We start from the raw sequence: 22,089 nt of genomic DNA, 5'->3' as shown, positions 1-22,089 counted from the left end.
AGGGGTTGGTGTAGAAAAAAGAAACACCTTTATTAGGTCCCTGTATACTACACCTTGTAACCAAACACATTGAACCGAAAAAAATGTATGAACATATTTATGTAAGGAAGACCAAATGACTACCTAAAACAGTTGTTGCACAAATGTTTCATGACTACGATCCCATGATCTTGGTACTATCCTGGGGGAAACAGCTCTTATCTTGTAAGGCAGGGTGTGCTTCTTATATTCATATGTTATGGGAGTTGTAAAATAAATCTAATTGTCCAAAGATGCATTGGGCACTTTTGTTAATTTATGACTAGATTTATTGGGGTCCATAGTAGCTACTTCAGATTAGGGTACACTGAAGGGACTTTTACACACAATGTTTTTTTTAAAGGGACAGTAAAGTCAAAATTAAACTTTCACGATTCAGACAGAGCATGCAATTTTAAGCAACTTTCCAATTTACTTCTGTTATCAAATTTGCTTTTTCTTGGTATCTTTTATTGAGAGTAAAACTAGGTAGGCTCATAAGAGCTCAGGAGTGTGCATGTGTCTTTAGTACTCAATGGCAGCAGTGTTTTGCAACATTATTTGTAGCTTTGTTATACAATGTTGCAAAACCCTGCTGCCAAAAAGTACCAAAGATGCGTGCACACTCCTGAGCGCTAATGAGCCTAGTTTTACTCTCAATAAAAGATACCAAGAAAAAGCAAATTTGATAACAAAAGTAAACTGGAAACTTGCTTAAATGCATGCTCTATCTGAATTGTGAAAGTTTATTTTTTACTTTACTTTCCCTTTAAGTTTAAATTGAACTACAGCAGTATCCGTTGTATACTTCCTATTGTTGCTCTTCCGTTGCCAAAAATAATGACCTTTGACACAGACACACCAAGCTTTGAAACATCTAACTAGAGCTGCAAAGCAGAAATAAACTTTGTCCATGCTCGGACCATTCTTCTGCGAAAAAGTCAAACAACATGAAAAAAATGGATATACAGATTTTACTGGTATTAAACAAATTATTCATATAATTCACACTCACAATTGCTACTTTAAGATCAAGAAATAAATATCTACCCTAAACCTTTTAAGTTCAGCAGAATATCAAAATGCAAATTCAACAGGCTTCTGTCTTCCAAGCAAATGTGAAGTACAAACATCTGAGAATAAAAAGTATAGCCAAGGGCAGAAAACTCTAAATATGCACTTTTTAGAGTGCATACAGAGATGTAACAGTGAATGCAGAGACTTAAAAGGATAAGTATAAGGACTATCTAGCCCAAATTGAGATTTTTCGTAAAAAAAACAATTCTGAAAGGAGAATTTTGATTGGCGGCTTGAAGGTTTCCTTCATTGTTTTTTTGAAAACAAGGGGAAAACACTAAAGCTGGCTTTATTAGCAGCAACAAGAATTTGCTGTAGAGGATGAGGTGGAGGAGTATTGCTTGAGAATCTATGCTGTGGTTTTAGTTGCTGCCACTGTCAACACAATTTCCTGAGCTCCAAAACCAGTGGGACACTCATCCACTAGATTACCTTTGTGGTCTCTTACCTATAATGCCAATGCATTCATGAAAAATAAGGTTTTTGTATATTAAGAGTGTAAAGGTTAAAAACAAATCCATCACAAAATTGAATATTTCTTCCAAATGACTAGTATAACAGCAGAGCTATTGGATCAGAAAGAACAGTTTTGAAATACTTGGGAGCCTTGGATAATGTAGTCTGAGGTTGCAATAACACTTGGTGGACCGGACCATACAAGTCTAACTTGAATTATGCTCTGAACTGTTTAATGTGAGAATAAGGAACAATTACCCTTGTGCACATTTCTTGCAAATCTTTTTCTTTCTTTTTTTTTTATCTCTCTTTTTGCTCTCCTTGTTGTTATAACGGAATTGAAGATTTAGATACCATTTTTAAGTCATTAATTACTATATTGTATAACCAACTGGCAATCTTTTTTTAAGTTGTTAACTCTTTCTTTGAACATGTACATCTTGATTTTCTTTGATCAGGGCATTCTAGTCAAAATTAAATTTTCATGATTCAGATAAAACAGGCAATTTTAAGCAACTTTCTAATTTACTCATATTATTATTTTTTCTTCCTTCTCTTGCTATTTTTATTTGAACAGCAGAAATCTAACCTTAGGAGCCGGCCCATTTTTGGTTCAGCACCCTGGGTAGCGCTTGCTGATTGGTGGCTACATTTAGCCACCAATCAGCAAGCGCTGCCAAGGTGCTGAACCAAAAAATGGGCTGGCTCCTAAGGTTAGGTTCCTGCTGTTCAAATAAAGATACCAAGAGAACAAAGAAAGATTGATAATAGGAGTAAATTAGAAAGTTGCTTAAAATTGCCTGCTTTATCTGAAACATGAAATAAAAAATGTAGGTTTAGTATTCCTTTAAGGGACACATAACCTGAATGGTGTCAAGAAAGTATCTGTAGCAGGAATGTATCAAGTGTCAATTGGAAGGTGCAGTAGGTCTGTAACAGATGAAATAAAGATGCTTCTCAACAAACTGAAAAGCCAGTTCCTGCAATTGATAAGATAACCAAGATGGTGGGCAGCAAAAAGACTAAATATACAAGTATATTTGTGGAACAAACAAATTAGAGTTAACAAGAAGGAGACTTATATTCTACTTTTTCTTTTACACACAGCAAGAATACATCAAACCACTTAACTCTATTTGAAAAATAATATTATCATTGTATGAGGCTTTATCTGATAACAATAGCTCTAGTATTAGGAGTGTAGGATGAAAATAGCACCCACAATCTGGGTCATGATGGAAGGTTTGCTTTGGAAAACTAAATTGTGTTAGCCATAGCCAAATGATAATTTAACATATGCAAACCAAACACAGCTCTTCTTGCATTTGCACACACAAGCATGAATGCACACACACACACACACACATATATATATATATATATATATATATATATATATACATATACATAGTACATACACACACACACACCAGCATGTATTCACACACTCACACACACATACCAGCATGTATTCACACACTCTCACACACACACCAGCATGTATTCACACACACACACCGGCATGTATTTACACACTCACACAAACACACAAGCATGTATTCACACACACACACACACATGCATGTATGCACACACACACATAAGCATGTATGCACACAGCATGTATGCACTCACACAAGAATGTATTCACACACTCACACACACACAAGCATGTATTCACACACACACACACACACACACACATGCATGTATGCACACACACACATAAGCATGTATGCACACAGCATGCATGCACTCACACAAGAATGTATTCACACACTCACACACACACAAGCATGTATTCACACACACACACACATAAGCATGTATGCACACACACACATAAGCATGTATGCACACACACACATAAGCATGTATGCACACACACATAAGCATGTATGCACACACACATAAGCATGTATGCACACACACACACATAAGCATGTATGCACACAGCATGTATGCACACACACAAGCATGTATGCACACACACACACACACTCACAAGCATGTATACACACACAAGCATGTATACACACACACAAGCATGTATGCACACACACACACAAGCATGTATGCACACACATATCTGTTTATGACATACACACTGTATGTATCTTTTATCCTATAGGGAAGTCAAGGCTTTCACTTACTTTCTCAGGTTGTTAAGCACTCTGATATTAGCATACATATAGTAGATATAATAAGTGTAGGATGGATTCTTCTCAATAGACCATTCTTGGGGCTTTGGGCTCTTGAAAGAAAACATGTGGCCACTATGTTTAGACTCATCATCAACGCTGTCAAAGCCTGTTATCTGTCAAAAAGGAAAGTTATAAAATGATTACACAAAGGGAACAAGATATAGCAATAGGCAGATTAAAGTTAAAAAATAAATGTACAATTCTATCTATCTATCTATCTCTATATATATCTATCTACCTATCTATCATCTATCAATCTATCTCTATATCAATCGGTCTATCATCTATCTATCTATCTATCTATTTATCTATCATGTATCTTTCTAAATGAGTAGTAGGGAAGATTCTTCTAACTATAGGCCAGTCAGTTTGAGCTCAATTGCAGGGAAATTAATGGAAACTCTTTTGAAGAAAAGACTTGTGTCATACCTTCAGACAAACAACTTAGAAGACAAAGGACAGCATGGTTTCACTGCTGGAAGATCATGTTAGAATACTCTAATTAATTTCTTTAACCATGTAACTAAATTAATAGACCAGGGAGGAGCCGTAGATGTAGCATATCTAGACTTTCGTAAAGCATTTGACATTGTCCCACACAACAAACTTATTCACAAAATGTATTGCCTTGGAGTAGATGCTAAGATTGTGGGTAAAATGCTGGCTTAAGGATAGAAGGCAGAGGGTTTGGATTAATGGAGTACATTCAAATGAGGGCTCAGTTACTAGTGGTGTTCCCCAAGGGTTAGTTCTTGGGCCTGTTTTGTTTAACATGTTCATAAATGATATTGGAAATTCAACAATGTCCACAGCACCAGAGACTAGATATAGGAAGTGGGCTGAAGGGGGAAGGTCTGCTTGTTTGCTGATGATACAAAAAATTGTAACAGAGTTGATATCCCAGGAGGGGTTGATCAAATGAACAGTGATATTAAAAAAACTAGAGGACTGGTCAAATAAATGGGATTTGAAATTTAATATTACCAAGAGCAAAATTATGCATAAATGATCCAAAACCCAAAGGCCAATTATAGTCTCAATGGTACATTACTGACTGTAACTAAAGAAGAAAGGGACTTAGGAATTATTATTTCAGATTATTTAAAATTTGGTACAGAATGCAGCAGTGCAGCCAGTAAAGCCAGTTGAACTTGGTTGCATTAGGAGAGGTATTAGTAGCAGAAATAGCAAGGTTCTTATGCCACTTTACAGATCATTAGTTAGGCCAAATCTGGAATACTGTGTACACTTCTGGAGACCATATCTTCAGAAAGATATAAATAAACTAGAAGCTCTGAAAATGGTACACGGTCTAAAATATAAAATGTACAAAGAAAGACTCCATGACCTAAATATGTATAGTTTAGAGGATAGAAGGGAAAGAGGTGACATGATAGAAACCTTCAAATACATGAATTGACTTAAAGGGACAGTCTAGTCAAAATTAAACTTTCATGATTCAGATAGGGCATGCAATTTTAAACAACTTTCCAATTGACTTTTATCATTAAATTTGCCTTGTTCCCTTGGTGGTATTTTTGAAAAGCTAAATATAGGTAGGTTCAAACTGATTTTTAAACCGTTGAAAACAGTCTCTTAGCTGAGAGCATTTTGAAAGTTTTTCACAGTTAGACAGTACTAGTTCATGTGTGTAATATAGATATCACTGTGCTCACTCCCATGGAGTTATTTAGGAGTCTGCACTGATTGGTTAAACTGTATGTCTGTCAAAAGCACCGAGATAAGAGGGCAGTGTGCAGAGGCTTAGATACAAGGTAATCAGAGGTAAAACATATATTAATATAACTGTGTTGGTTATACAAAACTGGGGAAATGGTAATAAAGGAATTATCTATCTTTTTAAACAATAAAAATTCTGGTGTAGACTGTTCCTTTAATAAAGTAGAAGCTGAAAGCATTTTCCACACAAAACAAATGCCAAAACAAGGGGTCACAATCTAAAGTTAGAGGGTGGCAGATTCAGGAAAAATGTGAGGAAGCATTTTTTTTTTACAGAAATGGTGGTGCATTCGTGGAATAAACTTCCAATTGAGGTGGTAAACACAAAGACTTTAAAGGGATTGAAAAATGCCTGGGGCATACATAAGGCTATCCTAAGAAAAAGTAACATGTAATATGGGTAAGTTTGATGGGCCTTTTGGTTCTTATCTACCGTCAAATTCTCTGTTTCTCTGTTTCTATCTATCTATCTATCTATCTATCTATCTATCTATCTATCTTTCTCTCTCTCTATATATATATATATCTATCATGTATCATCTATCTATTTTTCTTGTTATCTGTTTAGGTAAAACACCATTGTGTGCATAAATATGTATTCTAAACTTTTTGTTTTATTTATTTTTTTTACCTCATTGTAAATAAACACAGAATTTCATAGAAAATATTAAATACTACAGCCCGCTCAGAAATATTATAAAATATGTTTTCAAATAGACAAGCTCTAAAGACAGAATGGATCAAATGTTACATGGGGTTGCATTGGTATTTTATTTCATGTAATTGGCAAGAGTCCATGAACTAGTGATGTATGGGATATACAATCCTACCAGGAGGGGCAAAGTTTCCCAAACCTTAAAATGCCTATAAATACACCCCTCACCACACCCACAATTCAGTTTTACAAACTTTGCCTCCTATGGAGGTGGTAAAGTAAGTTTGTGCTAAGATTTCTACGTTGACATGCGCTTCTCAGCATTTTGAAGCCCGATTCCTCTCAGAGTACAGTGAATGTCAGAGGGATGTGAAGGGAGTACCACCTATTGAATGCAATGGTTTTCCTTGCGGGAGATCTATTTTATAGGTTCTTTGTTATCGGTCGTAGAGATTAATCTCCTACCTCCCTTATTCAGATCGACGATATACTCTCATATTCCATTACCTCTACGGATAACTGTTTCAGTACTGGTATGGCTATCTGCTATATGTGGATGGGTGTCTTTCGGTAAGTATGTTTTCATTACTTAAGACACTCTCAGCTATGGTTTGGCACTTTATGTATTAATATCAAGTTCTAAATATATGTATTGTACTTATATTTGCCATGAGTCAGGTTTATGTATATTTCCTTTTGCAGACTATCAGTTTCATATTTGGGAAAAACATATTTAGGAAAATATTTTTCTTACCTGGGGTATAGTCTTTTTTTCAATTGACTGCTTTTTCATTAAATTTTGCGGGCAAAATTAGGCTCGCAAGGGCACAAAATGCCAAAGTTTATTGCGTCATTCTTGGCGCAAGAATTTTTTTAGCATGAAGGTACGTCCGATGATGCAAATTCATCATTTCCGGCGTCTTAGTTGACGCTGAGTTCTTTGCACAAGGTTGCGTCTACAATGACATGAGTGTGTCATTTCCGGATGTTGTTAGCACCAAAAAATGTTCAGTTTGCGTTGTGCGTCATACTTGGCGCCAAATAATTTAATTATTTAAAACTCCATTCCTATATGCCTCTTGCCTTTTTCTATATCAGAGGGCTATGGTGTTTGCATTTTTTTCCCCATTCCTGAAACTGCCATATAAGGAAACTGATCATTTTGCTTTATATGTTGTTTTTTCTCTTATATTTGCAAGATGTCTCAATCTGATCCTGTTTTAGAAACCACAGATGGAACCCTGCTGCCTGATAACAGTTCTACCACAGCTAAGTGCATCTGTTGTAAATTTGTGGAGATTATATCTCCAGCTGTGGTATGTAATAGTTGTCATGATAAGCTTTTACATGCAGAGAATGTGTCCATCAGTAATAGTACAATGCCAGTTGTTCCTTCAACATCTAATGTACATGATATATCTGTGAATATAAAAGATTTTATTGCTGATGCGATTCAGAAGGCTTTGTCTGCCATCCCACCTTCTAATAAACGTAAAAGGTCTTTTAAAACTTCTCATAAAGTTGATGAAATTTCAAATGACAACATACTGAATTATCCTCCTCTGATGAGGATCTATCTGATTCAGAAGATCCTTCCTCAGATATTGACACTGACAAATCTACTTATTTATTTAAAATGGAGTATATTTGTTCCTTGTTAAAAGAGGTGTTGATTACATTGGATATTGAGAAAACTAGTCCTCTTGATAATAAAACTAGTAAACGTTTAAATTCTGTTTATAAACCTCCTGTGGTTACTTTGCCAGCAGTTAGATTGGAGTTTTGGGAAAAGATCCCCAAAGTTGATGGGGCTATTTCTACTCTTGCTAAACGTACTACTATTCCTATGGAAGATAGTACTTCTTTTAAAGACCCTTTAGATAGGAAACTTGAATCTTATCTAAGGAAAGCTTATTTATATTCTGGCTATCTTCTCAGGCCTGCCATTTCTATGGCTGATGTTGCAGCTGCATCAACTTTTTGGTTGGAGAGTTTAGCGCAACAGGAAATGGATCCTGATTTGTCTAGCATTGTTCGCTTGCTTCAACATGCTAATCATTTTATCTGTGATGCCATTTTTGATATCATCAAAAATTATGTTAAATCTATGTCTTTAGCTATTTTAGCTAGAAGAGCTTTGTGGCTCAAATATTGGAATTCTGACATGGTATCTAAGTCTAGATTACTATCTCTTTCTTTCCAAGGTAATAAGTTATTTGGTTCTCAGTTGGATTCGATTATTTCAACTGTCACTGGGAGGAAGGGAGTTTTTTTGCCTCAGGATAAAAGACCTAAGGGTAAATCTAAAGCTTCTAACCGTTTTCGTTCCTTTCGACAAAATAAGGAACAGAAACCTAATCCTTCCCCCAAAGAATCTGGTTCCAATCGGAAACCTTCAAGTTGGAGTAAATCCAAACCGTTTAAGAAACCAAAGCCAGCCCCCAAGTCTGCATGAAGGTGCGGCCCTCATTCCAGCTCAGCTGGTAGGGGGCAGATTAAGATTCTTCCAAAGCATTTGGGCAGATTCTGGCCAAAATCAATGGATTCAGAGTATTGTCTCAAGGGTACCGAATAGGATACAGAGTAAGACCTCCTGTGAGAAGATTTTTTCTCTCACGCATCCCAGCAAATCCAGTAAAGGCTCAGGTTTTTCTGAAGTGTGTTTCAGACCTGGAGCTTTCAGGGGTAATCATACCAGTTCCGTTTCAGGAACAGGGTCTGGGGTTTTATTCAACTTTATTCATTGTCCCAAAGAAAGAAAATTCATTCAGGCCAGTTCTGGATCTGAAAATTTTGAATCGTTATGTAAGAGTGCCAACTTTCAAAATGGTGACTATAAGGACTATTCTGCCTTTTGTTCAGCAAGGGCATTATATGTCCACAATAGACTTACAGGATGCATATCTTCATATTCCGATTTATCCAGCCCACTATCAATTTCTGAGATTCTCTTTTCTAGACAAGCATTACCAATTTGTTGTTCTTCCATTTGGCCTAGCGACAGCTCCAAGAATCTTTTCAAAGGGTCTCGGTGCCCTACTCTCTGTAATCAGAGAATGGGGTATTGCGGTGTTTCGTTATTTGGATGATATCTTGGTACTAGCTCAGTCTTTACATTCTGCAGAATCTCACACGAATGAACTAGTGTTGCTTCTTCAAAGACATGGTTGGAGGATCAATTTACCAAAAAGTTATTTGAGTCCTCAGACAAGGGTCACCTTTTTAGGTTTCCAGATAGATTCAGTGTCCACGACTCTGTCTCTAACAGACAAGAGACAATTAAAATTGGTTTCAACTTGTCGGAACCTTCAGTCTCAATCATTTCCTTCAGTAGCTATGTACATGGAGGTTTTAGGTCTCATGACTGCAGCATCGGACGCGATCCCCTTTGCTCATTTTCATATGAGACATCTCCAGCTTTGTATGCTGAACCAATGGTGCAGGGATTATACAAAGATATCACAATTAATATCCTTAAATCCCAATGTTTGACTCTCTCTAACTTAAATCACCATCGTATAGTTCAAGGGGCCTCTTTTGTTCGTCCAACCTGGACTGTGATCACAACAGATGTAAGTCTTTCAGGTTGGGGAGCTGTCTGGGGATCTCTGACAGCACAAGGGGTTTGGAAATCTCAAGAGGTGAGGTAACCAATCAATATTTTAGAACTCTGTGCTATTTTCAGGGCTCTTCAGGTTTGGCCTCTGTTGAAGAGAGAACTGTTCATTTGTTTTCAGACAGACACTATCACAACTGTGGCATATGTCAATCATCAGGGTGGTACTCACAGTCCCCAAGCTATGAAAGAAGTATCTTGAATACTTGCTTGGGCAGAATCCAGCTCCTGTATAATTTCTGCAGTTCATATCCCAGGTATAGACAATTGGGAAGCGGATTATCTCAGCCGTCAGACTTTACATCCTGGGGGAGTGGTCGCTCCATCCAGATGTGTTTTCTCAGATTGTTCAGATGTGGGGTCTACCAGAAATAGATCTGATGACTTCCCATCTAAACAAGAAACTACCCAGGTACCTGTCCAGGTCCAGGGTTCCTCAGGCGGAAGCGGTGGATGCGTTAACAGTTCCTTTCTGTTACCAACCTGCTTATATTTTCCCACCTCTAGTTCTTCTTCCAAGAGTGATCTCCAAAATCATCATAGAACAATCATTTGTGTTGCTGGTAGCTCCAGCATGGCCTCACAGGTTTTGGTATGCGGATCTTGTTCGGATGTCCAGTTGCCAACCTTGGCCACTTCCATTAAGGCCAGACCTTCTGTCTCAAGTTCTGTTTTTCTATCAGGATCTCAAATCATTAAATTTGAAGGTATGGAAATTGAACGCCTAGTGCTTAGTCATAGAGGTTTCTCAGACTCAGTGATTAATACTATGATACAGGCTCGTAAATCTGTTTCTAGGAAGATTTATTATCGAGTTTGGAAGACTTATATTTCATGGTGTTCTTCTCATAAATATTCCTGGCATTCTTTTAGAATTCCTAGAATTTTACAGTTTCTTCAGGATGGTTTGGATAAGGGTTTGTCTGTAAGTTCTTTGAAGGGACAAATCTCTGCTCTTTCTGTTTTATTTCACAGAAAGATTTCTAAGCTTCCTGATATTCACTGTTTTGTACAGGCTTTGGTCCGTATCAAGCCTGTCATTAAATCAATCGCTCCTCCTTGGAGTCTTAATTTGGTTTTGAAGGCTTTACAGGCTCCTCCGTTTGAGCCTATGCATTCTTTGGACATTAAACGACTTTCTTGGAAAGTGTTGTTACTTTTGGCCATCTTTTCTGCTAGAAGAGTTTCCGAATTATCTTCTCTTTCTTGTGAATCTCCTTTTCTGATTTTCCTTCAGGATAAGGCAGTTTTGCGGACTTCATTTAAATTTCTACCTAAGGTTGTGAATTCTAACAACATTAATAGAGAAATTGTTGTCCCTTCTTTGTGTCCTAATCCTAAGAATTCTTTGGAGAGATCCTTACATTCTTTGTATGTGGTAAGAGCTTTGAAATATTATGTTGAAGCTACTAAAGATTTCAGGAAGACTTCTAGTCTATTTGCTATCTTTTCTAGTTCTAGAAAAGGTCAGAAGGCTTCTGCCATTTCCTTGGCATCTTGGATAAAACTTTTGATTCATCAGGCTTATTTGGAGTCAGGTCAGGCCCCGCCTCAGAGAATTACAGCTCATTCTACTAGATCAGTCTCCATTTTGTGGGCTTTTAAGAATGAACCTTCAGTTGATCAGATTTGCAAAGCAGCAACTTGGTCTTCTTTGCATACATTTACTAAATTCAACCGTTTTGATGTATTTGCTTCTTCGGAAGCAGTTTTTGGTAGAAAAGTTTTTCAGGCAGCTGTTTCAGTTTGATTCCTCTGCTTATGTTTGAGTTTTTTCTTTTCATTATGAGAATAAACTTATATTTTGGGTTGTGGATTTATTTTTTTTAGCGGAAAATGGCTGTTATTATTTTATCCCTCCCTCTCTATTGACTCTTCTGTGGAGTTACACATCTTGGGTATTACTATCCCATACGTCACTAGCTCAATTCAATTAAATGAAAGAAAACATAATTTATGTAATAACTTACCTGATAAATTAATTTATTTCAGATTGGCAAGAGTCCATGAGACCCACCCTTTTTATGGTGGTTAGGATTTTTTGTATAAAGCACAATTATTTCCAAATTCCTTTGTTGATGCTTTTTACTCCTTTCTTTATCACCCCACTACTTGGCTATTTGTTAAACTGAATTGTGGGTGTGGTGAGGGGTGTATTTATAGGCATTGGGAAACTTTGCCCCTCCTGGTAGGATTGTATATCCCATACGTCACTAGTTCATGGACTCTTGCCAATATGAAAGAAATTAATTTATCAGGTAAGTTCTTACATAAATTATGTTTTTTACAATTTAAATCCAGAAGTCAAATGATCAGTTAACATTTTACAGTTTCTCAAGTAATGTGATCTTATTAAATTAACAAATGTAACAGCTAACAACACTAAGGGAAGTGCTACAGTAATGCACAGCTTTTGCATTAGCTTATTCTGTAAATGGGAAAATATAAAGTGAGACATGGGCCCTATTTTAAAGGGACAGTACACTGTAAAATTGTTTTTATATTAATGTCTTTTCAATGACTTGTTGAACCAGCTGCAGAGTATAAAATGTATGAGAAATTGCATTTTCAGTTTTTTTTGTGTATATAAAGTAGCTGTTTGTGTGCTTTTAAACCACAGTCTATTACAATGGGTTGAGCTTTAGGTAATATATCTCATTATGTTATCACTTTGTGTACACACACTTGCTTCCTTATCTTATATTTGTCTGGAAAACTAAAACTCAATACATAGAGAGAACAATGGAACATTATCATTTTATTACTTAACTTTCCTGCATTCCACTGTGAGTTTAATTTCTTCTGCTGGCTGTGTTTGCTTAGGCTATTCAATAGCTGAGACTCCAGTATCAAAACTTTCAGTATAGGTTGGGAATTCAGAAGCTAAATCAGCTATATCAAAGGCCAAAATAGGGGTAAAGAAGCTACTTGTAAACAATTTAATACACTCCAGCAGGTAAAATAGATAATTGGAACAAATTAAATGGGAGAAAAATTTTGAGTGAACTGTCCCTTTAAGTATCAGATGATTATTAGGTGATCCATGACTGTTTATAAGGGGTGTGGAGTAAGTTGAAAAAGCGCTAAATTTTCCATGGTGAAGCTTTTTTTTTTTAGCCAATGCTAGTTATGGCATGAAAATGTTTGTACATATAGCTAAGGCTTTACCTTAATTATGATGTTTAGATACAATAATGTATAAGTTCTGGGCAGTATTATAATATATGTTATGTAATTCTAATTTACCCATCACAATACAATAACTAAATTACTAATTCCTGTGAACTATCTCACAAATCATTTCTACTTTTCTGCAAAAATTTAAACAACCAATCAGAAGGTGGTTTATTTCTGACTTAACCAATCTAAACAGACCAAAATCTATAACTTTATTCCCATAATGGCCAAATTCCTGTGAGCATCATTGCAAATTAGTTTTACTTTTCTATTCATATTCAAACAACCAAAATGTATGGGGAGTTTGACTCTTGACATTCATCCAATTCCTTTCTATTCTGATTGGTCAATTACAGAATATAGTTCCCATAATACATAGCAAAATTAATGATTTTATATGAACAAGAAGGATTGGAAAAATACTTGTATGTTAGCCATATATTACCCATATATATGTAATATGAATGAAGCATAATGCAACAATAGTTTTTCTTTATTGGTTTTCTATTAATGTGGGGAAAGCAGAGAGTATGCACACTGTTTGGTGCAGCTCTTTACTATTTTTGGTTTACAAAAAAATCTGGACTCATTTCACTTAATTGTACAAGAATAATGATATTTTTCATGATTTGTATTGTGTTCCTTTAAAGGGACATAAAACAAGTTGGGATAGAGACAAAATAATATACTATGTACTTGAATTACTTTGCCTGCAAATTTATACTGCAGTGTCTCACCATTAACACTCTCTTTTTAGTTTCTGAATTGTAAAGCTCTAACTCCCCCCACACAATTATTTTTATGGCTGTATCTACAGTATGTTTAATGTTCTTTTGGTGGCATGCAAAAGTGAATAGGGATTATCTGCTGGAGCATGCCTAGAAGCTGTGAACTCAGTTGAAATGCAATGCCTGTGTCTAAACACTGATAAGGGGGGTGGAGTTAGCTGCTCCATGAAACTTAGCTATGTAATTAATTTTGAAAATTATTTTAAAATACTTGCCAGCAATTTGTATGTTTTATGGCACTTTAAGTGATGGTTCTGAAAACACTGTGGCAAATTACTAGGGATTGGACCAATAAATACTGAAAATACAACCACAAACACAGTGAATGTGATTAACCAGTGATAACAATTGATATGCTAAAATTGTGACAGTAAGCCTACCTATCCTTTGTTCTGATTGGTTAATATCAATAACTTATATGTAAGTAACACAATGTTTCTTGTATATTGGAAGAAACATTGAAGGAGGACCACACTATGATAAGGAAATAAGCAATGAGGACATTTGCTGCTGATGCCAATAAAAGGCTGAAGAGAGAATTGAATACATTCCATTGAATTCAGAAATTGCACCCTCCTACAATGTTGCACAGTAGGTGTGTGATGTAAAGGAGTTACACTGGTCTCTAACTGATCAAAGCAAAGGATATGAGGCAAACAACGCCAAAGACTTTGTCAAGGGGTGTGTCATTGAACTCCAAAACAATTTAAATTCTGCTAACAAAATTAGAATTTTGAATGCTTTTAAAATATACATTTTGTATGCAGATCATTTACAATGCAGCAAATAATTTCTAATAAAAATATTTTAACGTTACTTTAAATTACAGGAAAATGGGCAACATAAGTATTGAAATTAAATTTCAAAGTAATTTTACTACACATTTTCTGGAGAAATAATTTGAGTTTTTTCGTCCCTTGAAGTTTAAAGCCTATTATCATAGCAATTACAGGGAGTGCAGAATTATTAGGCAAGTTGTATTTTTGAGGATTAATTTTATTATTGAACAACAACCATGTTCTCAATGAACCCAAAAAACTCATTAATATCAAAGCTGAATAGTTTTGGAAGTAGTTTTTAGTTTGTTTTTAGTTATAGCTATTTTAGGGGAATATCTGTGTGTGCAGGTGACTATTACTGTGCATAATTATTAGGCAACTTAACAAAAAACAAATATATACCCATTTCAATTATTTATTTTTACCAGTGAAACCAATATAACATCTCAACATTCACAAATATACATTTCTGACATTCAAAAACAAAACAAAAACAAATCAGTGACCGATATAGCCACCTTTCTTTGCAAAGACACTCAAAAGCCTGCCATCCATGGATTCTGTCAGTGTTTTGATCTGTTCACCATCAACATTGCGTGCAGCAGCAACTACAGCCTCCCAGACACTGTTCAGAGAGGTGTACTGTTTTCCCTCCTTGTAAATCTCACATTTGATGATGGACCACAGGTTCTCAATGGGGTTCAGATCAGGTGAACAAGGAGGCCATGTCATTAGATTTTCTTCTTTTATACCCTTTCTTGCCAGCCACGCTGTGGAGTACTTGGACGCGTTTGATGGAGCATTGTCCTGCATGAAAATCATGTTTTTCTTGAAGGATGCAGACTTCTTCCTGTACCACTGCTTGAAGAAGGTGTCTTCCAGAAACTGGCAGTAGGACTGGGAGTTGAGCTTGACTCCATCCTCAACCCGAAAAGGCCCCACAAGCTCATCTTTGATGATACCAGCCCAAACCAGTACTCCACCTCCACCTTGCTGGCGTCTGAGTCGGACTGGAGCTCTCTGCCCTTTACCAATCCAGCCACGGGCCCATCCATCTGGCCCATCAAGACTCACTCTCATTTCATCAGTCCATAAAACCTTAGAAAAATCAGTCTTGAGATATTTCTTGGCCCAGTCTTGACGTTTCAGCTTGTGTGTCTTGTTCAGTGGTGGTCGTCTTTCAGCCTTTCTTACCTTGGCCATGTCTCTGAGTATTGCACACCTTGTGCTTTTGGGCACTCCAGTGATGTTGCAGCTCTGAAATATGGCCAAACTGGTGGCAAGTGGCATCTTGGCAGCTGCACGCTTGACTTTTCTCAGTTCATGGGCAGTTATTTTGCGCCTTGGTTTTTCCACACGCTTCTTGCGACCCTGTTGACTATTTTGAATGAAACGCTTGATTGTTCGATGATCACGCTTCAGAAGCTTTGCTATTTTAAGAGTGCTGCATCCCTCTGCAAGATATCTCACTATTTTTTACTTTTCTGAGCCTGTCAAGTCCTTCTTTTGACCCATTTTGCCAAAGGAAAGGAAGTTGCCTAATAATTATGCACACCTGATATAGGGTGTTGATGTCATTAGACCACACCCCTTCTCATTACAGAGATGCACATCACCTAATATGCTTAATTGGAAGTAGGCTTTCGAGCCTATACAGCTTGGAGTAAGACAACATGCATAAAGAGGATGATGTGGTCAAAATACTCATTTGCCTAATAATTCTGCACTCCCTGTATAATGCATTTCTATCAATCAATTGCCCTTTTCTAGCAGTCACTACTTTTCTGCTGAATATCTAACTACAGTGTTCAGGAAAACTCACATTTGAGTTATTTATTTCTAAACATGAGCAGAATATTATCTGCAAAAGATTTCATTACTTACATGTCTCAGGAAAACGCTGAGTTCTTTGTTAGCGTTTGGATTGATTGTGGCTTCAAATACTGGCATAAATATGTTCTCCAGCATTTTTCCAAAGTGAGGTACAAAGTTTTGAGCTCTGAATATATCACTAGAATGAGAAACTGGTTGTTACACAGAAGTATATATGTGAAATATATTATATATTAATCTTTGTTCTGGTAAAGTGTGATTTAAGAGACTGAGTACATTTATTTCTAGAATACTTTCTTGTGTTTTAGATGAAAGATAAAGGACCAGCATATACAATAGATTTGCCTTAACAAGTACATAATCAAGAGGCAATGAAATAGCACTTAAAGGGACACTCAATTCAAAATTAAACTTTCATGATAAAGATAAAACATGCAATTTTAAACAACTTTCCAATTTGCTTCTATTTTCAGTAACAAAATTTGCAGTCTTTTTATATTTACACTTTTTGAGTCACCAGCTCCAACTGAGCATGTGTAAGATTTCACAGAATATAAGTATATGCATTTGTGATTGGCTGAGGACTGTCACATGATGCAGTGGGAGTGGAAATAGCCATAACTGAAATTTGTCAGAAAAAAATCTACTACTCATTTGAAGGACTATTGCATTGTCTTGCTTTTGTGCATTTGTTAATTATGCAAATCTACTGTATTTACTGCTCATTTAAATGAGCAGTAGATTCATTTATGACAAATTTCAAAATGTACTTCATTCTGCCAGCCAATTACAGACTCATACACATAAACACATTTTCTGCCTCTGACTCCAAAAAGATAAACGTTTTTCACTTATCTTTTGTTTAAATGAATGTTGTAGTTAGTTTTTCTTTATAATAAAGTTGAAACGTTCTCTTTAAAGGGGAATTGTAGTGCCATGTTCTAATTTGTTGAGACATGTCAGTTTTGCACTACTTTAGAACTCGAACCTTTTTGCGGTGGTTAAAAACCTAAACACATAGGTAAAGTCTTGCTAGAAAGCCACATGCACTGCAGTGCCCGAGTTTAACACAGTTGTTTCCTACTAGGGACCAGCAATCCTTTGCGAGAGTTAACTACAAAGTGTTCCATGGAAAATAGTACAAAAATTGCATGTTCTAAAAAAATTTACTAATTAAAGCATATCATTTTTGCACTATTCTGTCACTTTGAAGATTAAACAAAAACTGTGACTGCAGTGTCTCTTTAAATAATGTTTTAAAATATATCTTTCCCTCACTCTGCCTTTCAGTGAAAATGCTAAAACCTAATATGAATACAGTTCTGGTTGATTACTTTTTTTTCTGTACAAAAGTGGACCATTTGCTGGTAACTATAAATTGTATCAATTTACCTACAGTATATAAATGAAACAACCTTTTATAATAAATACAGAAGGAAGCAGGAATAAACAAAACAGGCTATGTCTGCCTAGAAGGGAGAGTTATTTTTAGCTGCCCTTCACTGTATTATCAGAACAATCTTCTTAAGATGTTGTATTGTTTATGCATAGTCCTTTGTTAATGCAGAGAATGTACACAAGGAGAGAGAATCTAAAACAAAACAAAAAACATGTACGTTTGCCAAAATAAGGCCCCATACTATTTGACAGGAAGACAAAGTTCCCAGCTAGGGAACCGGTATTAGCAGTGAGTGAGGTGCAGACGCTGTCTGCATTTATTATCATACAAGGAATTTCTTGTGCAGTGCTGCCCCCTGTTCTCATGCATGAACACGTTTGGGATAATTTAACTGTAGCAATCTTACATCTCCTGTTTCTTCATTTGTAGCAAGCAGGCTCACATAAGGCCTCTGCTGCTTGATAAATGGAGTCCACGGAGAAAGATACCTTCTGAAAGAAGCAATGAGGCCTAGATCATATGTTGATTGTTCCTTGTACTTACTGTTCCTTCAAGGAGCAATTTGTGTAACTATTTTATGTGACTCACTACAAATGAATACAGCTGCCATGTAGTGACAGTTTGTGTAAGGTATTGCCCACCTGTAAAGGCGTAACTCTAATAGTGGGCCCCAAAGCTACATTATATCTAAAATAACAACAAAAGGTTTTAAAATATAACATACAATGAAATGTTTGTATGGATAAGACATTAAGAGATGAACCAAGACATAGCATAACAATTAATTTGCTATGTGCATTCAAAAATAAATAAATAAAACAGTGTTTTCTGGTGGTATTCTAATGAAAGACATAAACACATTTAAGCTGGTTTATATGTCAGTATAAACTTGAGTCCATGAGAGCCCTTTGTTTTACAGTTAGTACTTACCATACATTTTTAAATCTTGTAGGATCCCTATTGCACTGGGGTCCTGGTGTAAACTCTGTTTTTTTTGTTTAATATTGACTAGACTGTCCCTTTAATGCCCAGCATCCTTGTCCGGCCTAGCCGGGAGCTCTGTAGTTTAAGTGCTTGCTACCCAAAATGTGATTTCTGGAACAGCCACTGCTTGCAGCTGGTGTAAGGACTTTATATCAGGTTAGGAGAGGTGTAAGGGAAACAAGTTTGTGTTGGTATTGATCCTGTCTGCACATAATGCCAACATGAATGAGATTGCGAGGCTCATGAGTGTCCGGGGCGGGGGGTTGCAGGAAGTACAAATGCCCCACAAGGAATTCTTATATCTGAGCATAAGCACCTACTTGTGTACAACTACCAACTCTCTCTTACTCTCTCTCATTGTGTAAGTTGCCAAGTTTGGAGGACGCCTATGCTGATACTATTCTTGTTCTGCATTTCCCATAGTAATTAATAGCAATTTATTCTGGACTGTTTCAATGCAGCTGCTGGATCACACGCAAGCCACCACTGGTAGAGAAAGGGTTGCCACATAGTAGCAACTATGATCCTTTGCAGCATGCATGAGAATCAACCTATATATGTGTGGTTGCTTTCTTTACCTTTTTAAAGGGACATGAAACCCAAACATTTTCTTTCATGATTCAGATAGAGAATACAATTTCAAACAACTTTCCAATTTACTTCTATTATTTAATTTGTTTCTTTCTCTTGTTTGCTTAAATGTTTATCTAGGAAAGTTCATGTGCAGCAGAGAACCTAGGTTCTAGCTGTTGATTGGTGGCTGCATATATAAACTGATTGTCATTGGCTCACCCATGTGCTCTGTTAGAAACCAGTAGTGCACGGCTGCTCCTTCAACAAATGATACCAAGAGAATAAAACAGATTAGATAATAGAAGAAAATTAGAAAGTTGTTTAAAATTGTATTCTCTATCTGAATCATGAAAGATTTTTTGGGGGGTTTCATGTCCCTTTAAGTTTAAATTTAACATGGTCAAATATGTTTTGATTTGATAACTAGATCAAGAACTACAATTACAGTCCTATATTCTTGTTATTTATTGCTGGTATTATGAAAAGATTTGAACTCTAGTTGAAATAGATTATAATATTATTTTTTCGTTTTTGTGGAAGATAGTTTATATAGTATAAATATAGAAGGTATATTTTAATAACAAGTGTTTTCAATTGGCACAGTGAGAATTAATTCATATGTTACTTTGCAGGAATGGATGGCATAAAATTAGCATAGATATTAAAACTGGTCTAAACTTGGTTCTTTGCTCTAGTTCAGTAGAATATGATTAGCTGCCAAACTAGATAAGGTTTGGCAACCCATAATTTGGAGGAAGGGGCATTGAACACACCTTCTTTAGGTATTATGATGGCAACTCCTGCTTCTCATTCATTAATAATAGAGACCTTCCCTATATCCACCCTTTCTTTTGTTCTTGAAGCAGAATAGTAGCTGCCCTACTTAGCCACACACTGTGGAGATTAAACAAAATGAAAGCACGTCTCAAGCACTCAAAATTCCAGTAAATGAACCTTTCCTGTATTATTTAAAAAAATATATATATATTAGATTAGCTTTCAGTTGCACAACCTTTTTCATAACCTGCTAGACTGCTTACAGAAATAAAAACAGACATTATTGCCACACATCTTATGTGTGTGTCTATATATATATACTTGAATAAAGGATTAATAATTTTGTATGCTTTTTTTTTTATATATATATATATATATATATATATATATATATATATATATATATATATATATATATATATATATATATACACACACACACATATATATATATATATATATATATATATATATATATATATATATATATATATACACTGAGTGTATATGTATTTATACACTCTACATAACCCTTCAAGAAACACCCCCACATCCTCCTCCCAGTTCTGTCCAGCCATGAGGTTTACAGAATAGGGAGACCCTATCTTCATATAACAATACTCTTCAAAGTTTTTTTTCTCTGTTTGGGCAATATACTTTTCATCTCTTGGAATACTGATATGATCTGGGCAAATAATTGTCTCACCAATAGATCTTTGGTTTTGGTCACTGGTTGGTGTGCTGTTGTCATGTCCCTTCTGAGGGCTGTTACTGGAGCATTCACACACACACTTTAATTTTACAGGGACAGTAACTTCAAAATTAAATTTTTATAATTCAGATAGAACATGCAATTTTAAACAACTTTCCAATTTACTTTTGTTACTATTTTTTTCATCTTTTGGCCTCTTTTGTTGAAAAGCATTTCTAGTTAGGCTAAAGAGCAGCAATGCATTAATGGGAGCTATCTGCTGATTGGTAGCCACCCACACTTATCTCTTGCCATTGAATCTCAAAGAGTGTTCAGCTAGCTCCCAGTGGTGCATTTCTGCTCTTTTAACAAAGGATACCAAGACAATGAAGCAAATTTGATAATAAGTAAGTTGGAAAGCTGTTAAAAATTTAATGCTCTATCAGATTAATGAAAGAAAAAGTTTAGGATTCATGACCCTTTAACCTTTGCATAGGCCTTTACATTGTCCTCTGAGATGCAGATGGATTTTCCCTTAGTCCATCAAGAATTGACAGTGAGTTGACATGATGGCTTTATGTTATGGAGTAACTGCCTGCAATTTGCATTATGCATTTTGTGAGCCCATCTTTTATTATACATATTGCATGTTTTGTGTCACAGCTTATTGGAAGCTTGTATTATAGAACCAGATAATCATTCAGTGACTGCCCTGGAGATCTCAAAGAGTGTATTAAAGTATGTGCTTTCTTTATATTTAACCCCTTATTGTTTTGGGTACCATACAGTGGGCTTGATTATGTATATAATGCTTCGCTCTTATGGAGCCAAGGGCTCAAATAAAAAGCCCATCTGCTCACTCAGTGTTAACCCTTGTTGGCAAGATACAAAGTTAAGTCTGAATTGGTCAGATATATGGTGGAAACTTTGCTACAACTACTGTTTTTGGGGAATATGTTGCTGCAGATTATTTACACATCTCTGATTCTGCTTATTATGGGGAAGTTTCAAGTCCAGTGGGAATGCATGGGAACGGAGTTCCTGCACTATTTTTGCAGTAGAAACTAAGTCCCCCCTGGACAGAGAACAGGAAGGGAAATAGTCCTTGCAATTAAAGGTATTTGTGAAACATCATAGCAGTAGGAAATGCCTAATTACTTTATTTTATACACCAATAGTATGTGCTGTCTGTTCAACTATGTCAGTGTCTGTCTATCAATTTCTGGTCAGCAGGCCAGATTCTCTGCAGAATGCTGACCAGTGCAAGAAAATGTATTTGCTGCATATTCTACCTTACTAGTTTCATCCCAAAGTACAAGGTG

At 36.0% G+C, this 22,089-nt stretch overlaps 1 protein-coding gene across 1 annotated transcript in view; it reads right to left on the bottom strand.

Moving 5' to 3' along the window:
* Window positions 1-22,089, bottom strand: part of AMPD1 (adenosine monophosphate deaminase 1) — a 294,451-nt gene that overhangs the window by 16,868 nt on the left and 255,494 nt on the right. Inside the window, exons 10-11 of the mRNA XM_053706560.1 lie at window positions 16,395-16,521; window positions 3,705-3,868 (exon numbers count right to left, since the gene is read on the bottom strand). Coding sequence (XP_053562535.1) covers window positions 3,705-3,868; window positions 16,395-16,521 — 291 coding nt within the window. The remainder of the gene's footprint in view (window positions 1-3,704; window positions 3,869-16,394; window positions 16,522-22,089) is intronic.

Source organism: Bombina bombina, chromosome 3, assembly GCF_027579735.1.
Source record: "Bombina bombina isolate aBomBom1 chromosome 3, aBomBom1.pri, whole genome shotgun sequence".
NCBI lineage: Eukaryota > Metazoa > Chordata > Amphibia > Anura > Bombinatoridae > Bombina > Bombina bombina.
The sequence above is the reverse complement of the archived record's forward strand: the minus strand, read 5'-3'. Positions and strand labels throughout refer to the sequence as shown.